This window comes from Corapipo altera, unplaced genomic scaffold (genome assembly GCF_003945725.1).
Source record: "Corapipo altera isolate COAL_440 unplaced genomic scaffold, ASM394572v1 22b, whole genome shotgun sequence".
Classification (NCBI taxonomy): domain Eukaryota; kingdom Metazoa; phylum Chordata; class Aves; order Passeriformes; family Pipridae; genus Corapipo; species Corapipo altera.
The window spans coordinates 27,365,136-27,381,071 of NW_020884876.1; the positions used below are offsets into that span (position 1 = coordinate 27,365,136).

Consider the following 15,936-nt stretch of genomic DNA (forward strand, 5'->3'; position numbering starts at 1 on the left):
ACCAGTGCATACAAACCACTTTGTACTAACTATCCCTGTGATACAGACTCAAACTATGACTACTGAGAAAGAAAACAAAAGGTTGGGGTGTTTTCCATGTGCTTTCACAGCAGCTGATATCACAGCAGCCCTGGCAGTGCAGGGAAGATATCCTTAGCATGCCATATTGCCAAAGGGAAGGCAGTCACTGGGCAATCACCACTGGGAGTGTGGGACACGGCATGCAGACAGGGCTGGGCCAGCAAATCCTGAAGTTACAAGTATTTTGGAGAGGGAGGAAAAGTTGCAGACAGCAGGCAAGGCACCAGTTACAGCATCTTGGTGTCTCAAGGCTGGCTGCTCTGGGCAAAGCATGATAGGGAGGGAAGAGCAGCGTTGAGATGTTCTCACGTTGAAATGTCTGAGATTTGGAAGGGCTTTTGTAGGGAATTATGTGTATTTTAATAAACAACCAAATGCATTCTGTTATTATTTACAACTGAGAATGAGTGTGCCATATGCTGAATGTGTCTTAACAGCCACCAAAGGAAGACAAGTATTTGCAGTATAAAACACAGTGCAGTGTTTATCCAGCAGAAGTTTCCCTCTCATCATGCAGAGTAAGCACTTGCTGCTGAACTGCCAGCATCTGCAGTACAGTAGGAAAGTGTAATGACTTCTCATCAATAAGGACTCAGTTATTGTGGGAGCAACTTAGTGAGGTTCCTGGGGGCTGCAAAGCAGTGTGGGCTCAGCGCTGATCACACATGCAGCACCCTCTGCCCCTCAGGTCCCAAGCCACCCAGATGGGATGCTCACAAAAATGCTTTTTGGGCAAGGGTAAGGGTAGCTGTGACCTCGAACACTGGCCTCTGTTTTTTAAGGCTTATTTTTGCACTTTGAGGGAGGTGCCCAAGCTAATCTGCTAAAACAAATAAACGAAAAAAAGGTAATAATTTGATAACTATAAAGAAATCCAGCTGCTTTATTCTGTTTATTCATGTGTGGCTCTGAGATTGGGGTATGTGACCTGTGTGTGGCAGTGTGGCAGGGACTGAGCCTACAGGCACATGAAAACAGCTGCCTCCCACACTAAGGGTGAGCAAATGACTTCAGGCAGTAGCAGAGTGGAATCCCCCAACCTGCCTCATCCTGCACAGTAACTGTCTTCAAAAAAACCACACAAAAAGGGGCACAACAGGCTTATGATCTTCTCTCAGTTATTTCATGCACATTTCCTCTTATTGAAGGAAGGCAGCAGCTTAGACTGAACACCATAGCTTGCCTGTGCCCCATTAATGAGTAGGCCCAGATTGCGGCTGTTCTGGTTACACTGATGATGGAGTGATGCCTTACACAGCACCCTCTCCTAGGAAGGGTGTAAGGGCATAAGTCCTGCCTCACAGCAGTGGTGTGAGGCAAGGGGCAGAGTGGCTGGAACCACCTCAGCATGGGGCAAGGAACATGCAACTCAGGTTTTAGCTCAGGAGAACATAGAGGTGTCAGCCAGCAGGATAAGCATTGCTCTAAATAAAATGCTGTATGGCAGGAACCAACCATATAAATTCTGAATTAATTAGCTAAGGGGCACGGCAGAAGCACAGGCTGCTCAGCATCCTCCAGTAAGAGCATGTAGAAGATCTGCAGTGACCAAGGGTCACCAAAAGGGTCCCAGCAAAAGTGGGGTGTTGAAACTAGACACCCAGATCTGGTGAGTGGGATGGTGCGGCATCACACTGCAGTGTTTTTCCCCACAGTAGTGCAGCTCCCAGAGCTGCTGCAGCTCTGGGCAGGAGCAGTTTCTCAACACCTATGCCCCACATACCTGAGAAGTGGCATCTGCAATTAACTCACAAGTCTGGCCCTTCCAGGGAGGTAATTTGGACATAATGAAGATCTATAGTAATCAGATAATTGCTATCGATTGCTCTTTAGAAATCTTGACGAAGTAATTAGGTGGCACTGGAAAAAAGCTGGAACTGATTCATTGGCATAACCATAATCTCAAAGGTATCCTGATTTTGTTTCTTTTCCTCTAACGGCCAATAAAAGAACATTGTTTTAGCTTCAGGGTCTGCCATATGCTGGGATGGGGGCTTTTCTTATATGCTAACTAGCTCCCTGAATGTGGTCAGGAGTAGCTTAGCTAAAGTGGACACTCCTTTATTTGTCCTGGGGTAGTATCCTGGTTTTGTGTGCCCATGTATTCCTTGAGCATTCTCACTCTGTGTGTGATTGTCTTTGGCCACATGAGACTTGTTGGTTGGATGGCTCTTTTAATTAAATATGACCGAGATGGGCTGTGTTGGTTTCTAACAGGGCCCGTGTAGGTGCCTTTGTACTTGCTTCTCCCATGTGGTCTACAATTAGGCTGTTTGTAGGCAATATTCCACTGTGGTCTTATTAATTAAAGGCTTATATTTATTTTTAGCTTCAGAAAATGACCAGACTCTTGGCTCACTAGCTTTTAATTACGTGATCAATATTGCAGTAACCCTGAACCAACACATTCATATTCATATGTACAAAATCCTCGATCACAGTGTCTTGCATTTTTTCCATACCACCCCCTTTGACAGTCTCAGCATAGGCATCTGTTATCTCCTGTACCACTCTGTCATAGAGCACTTCATCAGGAGGCCACAAGGTGAAAGACCAGCGGTATGCACAGGCCCCATATCAGCAGGACCTACACCAGTAAGAGTTTCCAAAAAAAAAAATAGCAAAGCTACCATTAGATGTCCAGTTTGATGAGCAATGGAGAAGACTGATCTATTTCTGTACTCAAACAGTGACTGTGTGCAAAGTCTTTGCATTCCATATAATAGCATGCAATTAAGCTTCTGATTAGGGACATGCAAAATAACACTGCGTCTCCCAAAGGAGAGGTGCCTGTATCTCTACTGGGCTGCTGCTCTGTGAAGAGGGTGAGTGGCTTATAGTCAGATCCACTGGTGCAGTTCCAGTTCACAGGGAAACACAATGCCTGTGTATTTTTTTATGTATATTACACAAGTTACAGCATCTACAACAGACAGTCTTGAGGACTCAGAAGACCATTGTTCTGTCTTGATGAAACCTGACCACTCTCTTCTTTTTATCCCAATACTGCAGGAGGTCCTGCAGCTTGAGCGGCAGATGGGTGGGCAGCTTTTGGAGGAGCCCAAAACTTTGCATTTTAAGGGAAGCACTCACAATCTCCGTCTGTCCATTCATGATATTGCCCACTCTCTCTGGAAGAGCAAACTGCTGGCTAAATACCAGGTGAGCAACACAAAACACTCACATTGGATCCTAGCAGTGAGGATTACAGAAATACTGTCATGCACAGGTGTGTTTGAAAAACACCAGGTGCCAGGCTATATTCCCATGGACAGTTCTTCCCCTGGACCATTTGCATGCACAGTAGCATGGAGCCCACAGTCTCTGGTCACATAGCATCCATGCCCTGATCTCAAATCCCTCCCTGACTATACTTTTTTGCTTTCCTCCTGCAGGAGATACCCTTTTACCACATCTGGAGTGGATGTCAGAGAAACCTGCACTGCACCTTCACACTGGAAAGGTTCAGTCTGAATACCCTGGAGCTGGTGTGCAAACTCTGTGTGCGACAGGTTGAAGGAGAAGGACAGATCTTCCAGCTCAACTGCTCTGTTTCAGAGGTAAATGACATTTGTGCACTTTTCTATCCAACTGCAGGAATGTGGGAGGCTAAGGAGGTATGACCTTTCCCATTGCTACCTGTTTAGTGATTCCCATTTTCCTCCTGACTGCTGAGATAGACATAAAGAATGGATTAAATCATTGCTTTCTATCTCCTCTTGCATTTTCCCTTAGTTTCTCTCTTCTGGAAGGAAGAATCACTCCTTCAAGGGAGTGAGGAGAGTAGCCTTGGTCTCCCTGCTAGTGCTACCTTTCTATGTGTAGGAGCTCTTTTCCTACCACTTTCTAATGCATCTCATGAAGCACTGCTTGGTCCTGTTTCCTGTCAATCTGTGAGACCCATCATGCCTGATGTTCCCGGAGAAGGAGAAAAGAGAATAGGAAAATTTCAGTGCCACACGTTTCATGAGCCACTCCCCTCTGATCCCACATAATAGCTGCAGTGCAATAGGGAATATCAAATGGTCTAGTTGCAGTAAACTTCTCTCCTTGTATTTTTCTACTGCTACAAATCCTGACTATTATTTTTTGGCAATTTTTCTTTTGATGGCTGATATTTTCCAGTAGAAATTTTATCATGAATTTGGTAACATCTTTGCCAGTGCTATATAGAACCTGGAGAACTTTTGCTCCTTGGGGCAGTCAAGTTTGGGACTGAGACCAAGTAACACATTCAAATGTGAAGTGGCATTGACTTCAGTGAATATACTGGTGGGTTTTATTCCTGGTACCCTTGGCAGCTACGAGGAGCAGACTCTTAGGCAGCAATTACTGCTGGCTGACTTCTGGAGCCAGCAGTAACTTCAGCCAGAGACAAAAGTTACTTGTGCTATAGGGCCCTAATGTTGTGTGCTATTACCCATAACATCTGCTTGGTTAGTGGGTGTACAGTTACAGATTCATCTGGGGACTACACAGCATTAAGGACAGATGGTAAAACAAGCATCTTAAACAATTATTGTAATAAGTGCTGCATTGAGGTAATCACTAATTTAACCTCACAGAGAAGAGAAAGAACTGAAAGTAACTTTAATGAAATGCAAGTATACACTATAATCATCTTCAGCTGGTTGTGTGTAATATAGCCTGGTAATAGATTCAGAGGGAACAGGGTAATATTCTTGTCTTGTACTGTGATCCTATCCATCAAGGATGAATAGAGGGAGTGAATAATACCACTGCTTTCAAGGCTGCCTCCTGCAAAATTGCTCCTTGTTGTTTACACCTCGTGATGTTCCCAAGCCCAGGCAAGGGGCAGGAGGACCTTGGGCTTCCAAGAGCTTGGCCTATAGGGTCAAATAGGAAAAAATCCAAAATCTCAGAGATTTGATGATAAGTCACCTGGAACTTGGAAACGGATGTGTATGTCTCTAGAAGTGTGGTAAAGACATCAGACCAGGCTTCAGGAAACCTTAACTGTGGTGCCTCACATTTTCTTCTGAGGTTAGGCTAGTGGTATCCAGCTAGTGGTTAAGGATTGCAGGAGTGTGCTGGCATCTTTATTGCTGGATCTGCCTTTCTGCCTCTGTCACCCTGCAGTAAAAATATAGTAACACAGTTTCCTGCATCCTCCCTTTATGGGCTTTCTTTTTAGTCCCCTGTAAAGGGTGTAAGACTTCTCCAGATGAAACCATGTTATACTGGCTTTTACAGTGTCTGCCACTGGGACTTCAAAAATACAAATGCAATGAGTGCCAAAACACACACATTTGCAAAGCAGGAGGAAGACTGCAATAAAGGTCCCCTACCATTTGTTTCTGAAGCCCTCTTTTTATCTCCTGGTGTTGATAATCACACAAAAGAGCCACAGGGCAATGCCATGGATACCTGGGTTCCTTCTGTAGCAATCCTGAAACACTTGAGGCTGCAGGCCAGCTTTGAAGCCAGAGCAGCGCTTGTGTCCTTTGGCCCAGAATATAAAGAAAAGGTTATCTCTCTGCAATGCCCCAATCACCACCCTACTGCTGCTTCCTACCTCCCAGTGCAGGTGAGCCTGCAGGCAGCAGCAGTGTCATAATTTTGCCTGATCCTGGACAGCTCCTGCTACCAGACAGTTGGGCAATAACTCATTGCTTGAAGCAGTGGGGTTGGGGCAGACAGTCTGTGGTGCAGGGCCTTGAAACCCAAGTACACATGTCACATTTGCAATGTTAACTGAGGACATTACAGTTAATTCCTTGGTTAGAAATTTCACTGCCTAAAATACCTTTTCTATTTAAAAAAAAGGCAAAAAATATCATATTTATAGAGTTAAGATAATTAATTGGCGTAGATAAAAGAATGGAGGCAAAAGATTTAATTTTGTTCATTGCTCATGGATACTGGCTCTCCATTTTCCATCTTTGAATACATTTGGAGTTGGGAAATTGAAGACTGCATGTGACTGTGAGCATCTCCAACAAACTCCTTGGGGGGTTTGCAATGGCAGCTTAAATCAGGAGTTACCTGGTTTTAGACAGCTTCAGGTATTACAGGGCATTCTCAACAGCCAGTTTGACACCAAGCAACAAGACAGCTCACAGAGGTGAAAACAAATTGACATTTAATGACAAGTCTTTAGCAGAACTGTTTCTGGCTGCCTGGGGCTGTGATCTGGATCTCCCTCATTTCTGCCAGAAAAGGAGACCAAACTGAGAAATAGATTAAGAAGCGTGAAGGCAGAACCAGCCATGCTTGCTGATTTTTCCACTGGAGGTGGGAAGTGCTGCACATGTGAGCAGCATTCCCACTGCACAGCTGGACAGCCAGTCAGCATCAATGAGGTCTGGTGGGGCTTTCAGCCACACTGGAGGACATCGCTGTTCCTAAACAAACCCAACCATCCAAATTGGCCAGCTACCATTGTCCTATCAACTACCAAGCCTGTGGGTGCTAAATCCTTCCAGGCCAAGTAAAAGACAAAATCCTTGCCCAGAAGAGCCACCTGCTGTTATTCCCAGCAGAGCCATGTTAACAGTGGTATCATGGGGAGCCTCCCAGCTGGGAGGACTACATCAGAGAGAACCAACACCATACCTGCAGGGGACAAGCTGGCTTTGGAGGTGACTTTTCCTTTGAAACACTTGCTGCCATACTGCCTTTGAGCACAGTGCTGGTCTTGGGGAGGGGGGACCATGACTGCCCCCTCCTGAGCACATCTGTTCCAGCTCCATCTATTTCCAGCACAGAGTTAAAGCTGCATAAAAATGAGGGATCAGCTTGTGCCTGGGGCAATATTAACTGTCTGTCTGTCTGTGGTCTGCGCAGCATCAGAGGCTTCAGAGAGCATGGGTGCTGCCAGAAGGATGTCAGTGTGTGAGCCCGGTGCTGGCTTGGTGGGGCACAAGGGGCTTGGAGAGATGCTGGGAAGGCGGTTTTTGTCAGCCCAATTCTTTTCTAGTAATAGCAATTTGCTCTGAAATGTGTTGAAGTGCCTGATCTTTCATTATTTCTAGTAAGTGATTAATTAAGCTGGTCTCAATTTTGTCCAGCAATAGTGATCTTCACCCACAAAAAAAAAAAAAAGGAGAAAAAAAATCTTTTGTCTACCCAAAGTCGATTGTAAATATTTCTCTTTTCCAACTGACTAACCTAAACACTTGATTGGCAGAGGGCTACAAGTAAAAGCACTGAGTCTCAGAGGATACAGTTCTACAATGGTCTCTGCACTCAGTAACAAAACTGATGGGTTGTTTGAGCTTTTTCCCTGTCTTTCCAATCTCAGGAACCTACTGGCATCGATTATCCTCCCATGGACTCAGCAGGCACCATCACCACCATAGTAGGGCCCAGCGCTTTCAGCATCCCCCTCCCGATAAGGCAAAAGCTGTGCAGCAGCCTGGATGCACCTCAGACCAGAGGCCACGACTGGAGGATGCTGGCCCACAAGCTGAAACTGGACAGGTGAGCAGGGCTGCTTACGTATGGTTGGACAGTGAAGTGCCCAGGGAGGTATGTGCAGAAGAGTCTTGTTGGATGTCCCTCCAGGTGAGTGAGAGCAGGTGTACAGGCTGATCAGACTGACTGCACGGGGGATTAACACCTTGACAGCACCAGAAATGGGGATGGGTTGAAATCATATGAATTCAGGTAGTTTTCATGCAGCTCAAAGAAATGAGTTTCCTTTTGGCTCATTGCAGGTACTTAAATTATTTTGCTACGAAATCAAGTCCCACCGGGGTGATCCTGGATCTCTGGGAAGCCCAGAATTTCCCTGATGGCAACCTGAGCATGCTGGCAGCAGTTCTTGAAGAAATGGGAAGACATGAAACAGTTGTTTCTTTGGCAGCAGAAGGAAATTACTAATGCAGCCTTGGCGTGAACAGGAAGGACAGACGCAGAGAGCAGTAATGCCCTGTTATTGCAAACAAGAATTGAAATGAAAACCCAGACCAATGAGTTACACAAGAGACATTTCAGAGAAGAAAGCAAGGAAGCAAATAAACAAAAAAACCAGCCCTGACCTTCACATACGTTCTCCTTGTACATTATCACAGGATCAAAAAGAAATCATGCAAAGTTGTACCTTGAAAATATAAATCAACATAATGTTCCTCTCGGCTTGGCTGTACACTGCTTGGTACAGGATTTTACAGTTTCCTAGGAAACGCTTTTTATTGCTATCCAGATATATGGATAAACTTTCTTAACAATCCCACTTTCTATGGATGTTGTTTACATCAAATTCTGGACAGGGGTAAGGAGACTGTCCGTGGCTCTTTATATTTTTTGTTTAAAGCCATTCTAGACAAGGCTATGGACAGGTGGTTGTGGCTATTATTGGTTTCTGGTGAATTCAGATTTTGGCTACAATTCTGCACATTGGTTGTCTCGCAATGATCCTCCTGTCATCGTTCTGTTTCCTAGAACTACTTGTAAAAAAAAAAAAAAAAGAGAATCAGGGTTTGAGAGGTGTGCATCTGGAAAGCAGGTACTCTGGCTGATAAGCAGGAACACAGGTAAATGTTCCCTTCCTTTCCTGAGGCAGCCCCACTGAGCCTGTGTGGAGAACAGCTATAAGATAGTGGGGAATGCAGGATCTGAGTTAGTTTTCAATTCACACCCTTTCCACCCCTTTGCTATATGAGGGGGCCAGATATGCAATTCAGAGTGGTTGGGAGGGAGGGGGATAGAAACAGAAAAAAATAAGAGAGAAAAGTTACTATGATAATTTTTTTACTGATTAGTATCTAGTGCAAGGATTATAATGACTATTGTTATTACCATTATTACTTTATTTCTAATTTTGTCGGCAGCAGAATGAATAATTTCTGATTTTATGGAACTTGTTGTCCCTTTCCTGAAGGTCTTCTAAGACATGTCCTTCTATATACCATCTGCCCTTCCCTTTGTCAGCTATCATACTCCTCCTCCAAAGTCCTCTGCCCGCCCACACCGGTTGCTCACCTTGTGTTAGCATTGCTGTGCATCATGCTAGATGCAAAGGCATTATAAACTGGTGACACTCTGCTGAAGTCACTGATCTACACTCACCAAGTATCTGACCCAACACCCCTCCCTGGGATGTTTTACACCACTCTGGTGCTTTCAGGTTGCTCCAAGAAGCAGTCTTGTACCAAGGTGGCTGTGAACCAGAGGCAGCCTCCCAGTCCAAATACCCATGGACCACTGGTTCAAGACCACAGGTGCAAGCATGTGGAGGCACAGACATTGGCCACCTGATTTGTGCATCTGAGGTGGGTCTTCATATTGTTTGCTTTGTTGTGTAGCGGTCTAAGAGCCAGCAACTCCCGTTTCTTCCCCACAGAGCTGCAGGTACGCACTTTTACTGAAACCCACCACCTTCAGTAATGTTTGCCGTGGTTGGGGTTACTGACAGTCCAACCCTCTGCTGGGCCATTTCTGTGTGAGATGCACTTGGTGATCTCCACGGATACTCCTAGGCTTTGCTGCAGCCTGTGTCATGTGGGTCTGTGTAGGGCAATGGAGTGGTGAAGTTGAAATCCCATGTGCTACAGTTTGCTGCCTTCACTGTGCTCCTGCCACCACTGGTGCCTAGTCAGGGAGCTGCAGGTTCTCACTGGCTGACCAGGAGATGTTTGTCCCTCTAGGCCACCACAAACAAGTAAAGTTTGAATTCTGCAAAAGGAGCAAACCAAAAATAGTTGTCACTGCAAACGTATTTTGTGTTCTGCTCAGTGAAAAGACTGACTCTTGGATACATGACATTGAATAGGATTGCTGTAGTTTTACTGCCAGACTTGTCTGTCCTCTACTTCTTGCACAAAAAGCCTTTCTTCCCCAGCCCACCCACTCCAGGTTTCCAGCTAGACCCTGGTTATTGCTTTTGTGCCCACATGCATGCCCCATTCACATATGTATTCCCACTCCGTATGCTTCCCGTGACTGGAGTTGGCTTGTTCTCTTTTGTGGTCTTGGTTTTGTTTTCCCCAAGGCTTTCCATATTGCACTTTTGAAGGTAACTTTGAAAATGTCATTGGTCAAAATGAAAAGAAAATTTAATCTGACCTTTTTTTCCATTTGACATTTCCGTAGGCTTGGCACCTTTTGTTTCTCAGCTCTCTGACCAGTAAATAAGGTCAATCAAAACCAGTGGGGTTTTGATTGACCGGTGGGCAGCAAGCACAAAAAGTTCCCTTCCTTGTAAGTGGTAACTTGGCAGTTTTCCAACCAGCATTTCAGTGAAAACTGGAGACCAGAGGATATACATTGTAACTTTCAACATCTGTGTTCATTTAGCCTGTGTAAGCCCCACCTTCTCTTAATGTGGAGATGATATGGACATCCCTTCAACAGCCAACCATCTTCTCTTTCACCTTGGGCATCTGATGCAGCCCATTGCAATGCTAATGTAAATTTTGCTTTCAACTTCAAGAGGCTTGTACTGGGGCTTCCAGTTCTGCCCTTTCTCTACACTTTTTACTCACCTTAGAGCACTAAAATAGGTCTCAGCTTTTTTCTCCTCCTTTGCCATCTTCAGGTGTAACCAGTTGTATTAATTTGTGCTTCTTCACCTTTCCCGTGTGTCCTTCCTTCATGACTCTGCGTCCAAGGTGGGTGCATGAGTTGAACTGTCCTTTGACCCTTTCCCATCTTCAGCTCAGTCTGTGTTGGCTGATCCCCAGGCTCACTGGTACTGCCCAGCTCTCAGCTTTTGCCAGGTGGGCCGCATGTGCACCCTTCTCACTGAGGTCATACCAGTGACACCCAGAAAGTGTCTCAGTTATCTGTATTGCTATGAGTGGATGCTCCTTTTGCCAGCTCTCTGACCTACATTCTCACACCTCCTGCAAGAAGAACAGATGAACAACTTTCTTAAAGTATTCTGGGGCATTTTCCTTTCCCAGCATCACAGTAAAGAGGATTTATTGTGAGGAAAAATGCACACTGATTAAGAGGAGCATCCACAGAGGTGGCTGGAGGTCAGGAACATAACCATTCATCACTGAACATAACTAGGGCAGGAACATTACTGTCACTGGGTGCTGGAGCTGCTCTTCTTCCACCCTGGCTGCTCAGAAACCTTCTGTCACCTGCTATGATCATGAACTGGATGGTTTCTTCAGTACCTGCTCCATAAGCCTTTGCAGGATCCCAGCGCGGCACTGTGTCAGCTGCCCCGGCCCAGACAGGGCAGGGAGAAGGTTCCTCCATAGAGTCACAGCTCATCCCAGCAGCTCCACACTCATTCTTTGCCACTGCTGCCAAAGCAGCTCCCACTTCACCTCACACTTCCCTGCATTAATTTTGCCCAGCTTTTTCTTTTTTTCTGGGGGTACAGCAGTGGCCAGGTGTGCATTGTGGGAGAGGGCTCTGGCAGAGGCTACTGGTATTCACCAGTCAGCATTCCAATCCTGCTGCCCCAAGGAGGGAGGGTGGGAAGCAAGAGCAGCCAGATCCGCTCAGGGTATTATTTTTCGTGGGAGAAAAACCAGCAGCAGTCCCTCCGCTTGGATTGCATGGACACAGTGCCATCTTGTGGGGCTGAGCAGTGGCTCCAGCGTGCTGCTGCCACCACGGGCGAGCAACTTCGCGTGGGAAAAGGCTTTCCTGTGGGGTGGCTCTGACAAAGACGTTTGGCAGACAGAACAGACTCTTAAAAGTTGTTGTAACATTTTATGTCAGGTAAGCACATCTGCTTTAAAAGAAAAAAAAAAAAAAGGCTGCAGGCTTCTTATCCTCCAGTTATTGCTATTTTTTAAAATGCTTATTGTTTTAGTTGTTCACCCTTGGCTCTGTACCCGAGCAGTCTTGCTGCTCTCCACACCATCTCTTCATTACATGTTGATTGCTAGCGCTATAAATAGTATATATATTATATAAATATATATAAAATATCTACTGACTTCAAGGAAAACCTTTCATTTCCGAGTAAGAACCATTTATCGGAGGCAGTCCTTTTCACCTGATTTTTTTCTTCAGTTCTTCTTGTGTTGTGTTCTTGTAAAGGTGACTGTCAGTGTATAGGGTAACTTTGGGGTTCGGTTGTTTTTTTTTTCCAAAATTTCTGATCACAGTTGGATCCACTGTATCTCACTAAACAGTGTAAGACCTAAATGATGTTTTACTGAATCTTGAAAATTTTGCAGCAGTGAGGGTCTCCCAATATTTGCTTCCATGGGAGACCGAGACTTTTTTCCATCTCACTGGCAGAAATGCAGACACTCATGAGACATGTTGGAGTCTGCAATACCCACAGAGCAAAACATGTCTGTTCCTTGGGTTTCTTCCTATTTCTGTTGCTTACATATAGAATAAATGTATTTACATGCTGTAAGCCCGTCATTGTGGACAGTGTCCTAATGTCTTGTATTGCTACCTACAATAGTTTCTTTTTTGTTCTCCTTTTCTTCTTCTGGGGATGGGGGTATGGGAAAGGGAGGGGTGGGAGGGCCCTTAGACCATTGTATGCTCTAGCCAAGTAGTTACCACAACTCTGAAGTTATTTTTATACACAATGATACTGTTGAGGTTTGCTTGATTTTGTGTTTGTTTGGTTTTTTATATCTCATGTCTAGGACACTTTACTGTAAACTATCTTATTAAGTGTTCAGAAGTCTTTTCAGGTATTACTCTGGCTCTCATCTGGCCATGAAGTAACTTACTGTTTGCAGGCTGGCTTGCTTAATACCAGGCAGTACAAAGATGTGAGTGGTTTGTGAATGGAAACCAAACCTTTGGTCCTTCTCCCACAGGGACTCCAATGAGTTACTGGCTTTGGGGTCACCACCACAGTCCATTCCTAGCTTGCATGTGAAACCTTGTGTTCAAAAGATGAGTTGCACTACAGATTTTTAAATGCTGGAGCATGTATCTCAGACATCCTCCGAAGCGGGAATTTAACAGAAATGTGAAGTGTGTGTGTGTGTGTGTGTGTGTGTATACACATACAGACAAAGGGGAGAAAACAAAGGACTACTGCTGGAGGCTTTTAGCTCTGATGTTAGTTATGGGCATCCTCTTATTACCAACTTTTGCTTGGGAAGGGGAAGGTCAAAATTCAGTGCTGTATCATCACTGCAAGGTCAAATAGGCAGTACATCAAAAGCCAACAGAGTAAAAACTGGCAAGTAACTGGAATTGGACTTGAACCAAAGCCACGGAAATGAGCCCTAAAGTTTGATAGGTCAAGCTCCTTGCTTGAATAAGAGCATTTAGTTTATTTACTTGTCCTTTAAGCTTGACACTGCTCCCTGAAATCTGAAAATCCCTTTATCTGAAAGTCCTTTGATAAACTCTGCCTGTACAAAAAAAGCAATGATAATCCAGTGCTCCCACAAACCTCTATCCTAAATAGGTATTTCACTTTTTCTGTGGTGCTAGTTAAATGTATTTAGTACTGGTTCAGTCTCCTCAACTGCTTACAAAGCCTGCCTTCTTCTCTCAAAGCATCCCATGTCATGGCATGTGAGTACCTTCTGGATGCCTGTGAAGAAGCAGGATGTAATCAGGCAGGGCCCTCCCACAGCTACGAGGTAGCTCTTCGAGCACTGGCACTCTGGTCTCCAGCTGCCAGCTTGCAGCTGATGGGACAATAGCCCCTAGATGAGAAAAGCTTGCACAGCCCTCAGAGCTTCTTTGGCTGCTGCCAGCTGGCTCTTGCTACCACTTGCCAGTAAATTTGGGAGCTTGCACGATACAAATAAAAAGCAAAATCAACCTGGAAAGTAAACAAAATTAAGGAGGAGAGGCAAAACACTCTTCTCCCATAGACCTTCCAACGTACCTTGCAAAAACACCTGAGCTGAGAGCCAATAACCCACTTTGAAGCTGACACAGAAGTTGTGGCATTAGCCGGCATTACTGTTTTCACATATCTGCATGGTAGACTTTATTTGCTAAAACATATTCTGTTTGTTATTGTTGAAGAGTGAAAAAAAAAAAAGTTAAGATGGTATCTTCAGTACCTTTCCAAAGCAAAGAAGGAGGGCCCATAGGAAATGAAACATCTGTGCAACCCAGGTGTATCACATTTCTCCCTCCTCTTCCCATGTCACAGCTCTACCAGGGTTCATGGGATTTGTTTTCTTTGCTATTCAGATCTGGAGAACTATTTTGGTTTTGATTTCCCTATTGCTGTATCTTCTATGCAATTCCTTTTCTAAAGACTGACTTACTACAGGAGAAGTGCTAGCCATTGCATTATTTGTATTGCTGTACAGTGGAGGTGTGGTTTACTAGTTCTGAGTGTGCCTCTTGCCCCCCTCCCTTTTTCTCCTTCCCTCTGTTTGTAAATGCCTGCATTTATTCTGTCAGCCTGACATGTACAAAGTGTAAGAAAGAATTTTTAAACAGGTAATAAATTATATTTATAAGCAACTGGAAAAAAAAATGCACCACTACCTTGTGTTCAATTGTTTAGTTCCTGGAAGCTTGGATGGAAAGTGGAGTCTTTTATTTAGTTTCTTAAAAAAAAAAAAAAAAAAAACCTCCTCAAAAGAAATGTTACTGCACATAAGAACTTCTGATGCACTCTCCTTCAAAAGATACCCTTCATGAAATCCACATGCCTGTGCAGGCTGTTTCACTGCAATTCATAAATCCTCATGCTTCCTCATGCTGTTTTACCCCAGCTGCTAGAGGGAAGCTCATCCTGGACAGTTTTCCTGGGGTTTGCATTTCGTGGCCACAGTCAAAGGTGGAGAAAAGCAACAGGTAAGAAAATGCGTCCTTTGCCTAAGAAGTAAAATAAATGCCACTTGGACAAGGTTATTTTGTCCAGCAATACCTGCTTATGTCATTCACCTTGAGCCAGGTGGATACAGTGCCCAAACAGCAATGTTCACTCTTCTTGCACCTGCTCCCCATTGTCAGAGACAGTACTTGTTTCTCCCTGGCCTTGTTAGACCTGCTGGGGTCAATATAAAATTTCTGGGAGTGCAAGAGGCAATTCCCCAGCACAGCTGCATGCTGCTCCTCTCACTAGGGTGTGAGGTGACAGTGGGGAAATGGGCATCTCTTACCACCAGCCCCTTACCTGCAGGTCAGCCCCAGGCTGAGGAGCCCACCCTGCCCATTATGGAGGTGATAGAGGGGCCTGGGCACTGCCAGAGGCAGCACTATCCCATCCCATCTTGTCCCACCCCATCCCCTGGGGGTGCAGGGTTGCCTGCTGACCCTCGGAGTGTTACCATGCTGAACAACACTCAGCCCTTGTCCCCTCACACGCCAGCCTCACAGTGCGCCAGAGAAATGTGCTCACTCGGTAGCTCTCCCTGCAAGCGGCAAGCCAAGGTTAAGTCCAAGCTGAAGCACTCCAATAGCATATGAAGCCAAACAGCACACAGCCCAAAAGCCAAGAACTTGGAGACAAGTGCATTTGCCAAGTTTGTGAGACCCTGCAGCCAGCTGGAAAAGCGCAGACCTTTAAAAACCCATCCCTGGCATGCCTGGATTACAGCAAGCTATTCCCAAGGTGTAAAGTAGTTTTATTCTGTATTCCTCCTGTTGCAATGTTTAACGTGAGCTATGTGGCAGGCAGAAGACAACTGCTCAGGCTGTTCTCCCTGAGCACAGGACAGCTAGTGCTTCTTAACAAAGCGTATCACTAACACAAGGCTCCTCCATCTCTCACGCAATCTCTGTCTCCTGGCTCCTGTAACTTATTGGCTCTCAACAGGCAGCAATTCTTCACAGGAGGGCAGGCAGCCTCACGGTACCAGCTCATGCAGTTGTCCCTTGCAGCTACTGGGGACAGAGCTGGGGAAAGAGCTGGGGACTGGCAGGTCACTGAGCCAAGACCTGACACATGAAGTCCATATGAAGTACTGCACATTGCTCATTGTACATCGAGCATGGCATAGAGCTGTGCCCAAGCACCAGTGACAGGTTTAC

At 45.2% G+C, this 15,936-nt stretch overlaps 1 protein-coding gene and 1 long non-coding RNA gene across 3 annotated transcripts in view; one reads left to right on the top strand and one right to left on the bottom strand.

Annotated features, from left to right (window-relative positions):
- The window catches only part of UNC5C (unc-5 netrin receptor C), a 252,080-nt gene extending 243,567 nt beyond the window's left edge, over positions 1 to 8,513 (top strand). For both annotated transcript variants that reach the window (XM_027635934.1, XM_027635935.1), the window contains 4 exons: positions 3,094 to 3,243; positions 3,477 to 3,641; positions 7,346 to 7,524; positions 7,761 to 8,513. In XM_027635934.1, coding sequence (XP_027491735.1) covers positions 3,094 to 3,243; positions 3,477 to 3,641; positions 7,346 to 7,524; positions 7,761 to 7,926 — 660 coding nt within the window. In that variant the 3' untranslated portion in view covers positions 7,927 to 8,513. The remainder of the gene's footprint in view (positions 1 to 3,093; positions 3,244 to 3,476; positions 3,642 to 7,345; positions 7,525 to 7,760) is intronic.
- A 6,057-nt stretch (positions 8,514 to 14,570) lies between these two features.
- Positions 14,571 to 15,186, bottom strand: LOC113943628. Its single transcript, XR_003526397.1, has 3 exons — positions 15,080 to 15,186; positions 14,848 to 14,950; positions 14,571 to 14,708 (listed from the first exon to the last, which is right to left on the bottom strand). It is a non-coding gene; the product is annotated as an uncharacterized LOC113943628 (long non-coding RNA).
- Positions 15,187 to 15,936: the final 750 nt, after the last annotated feature.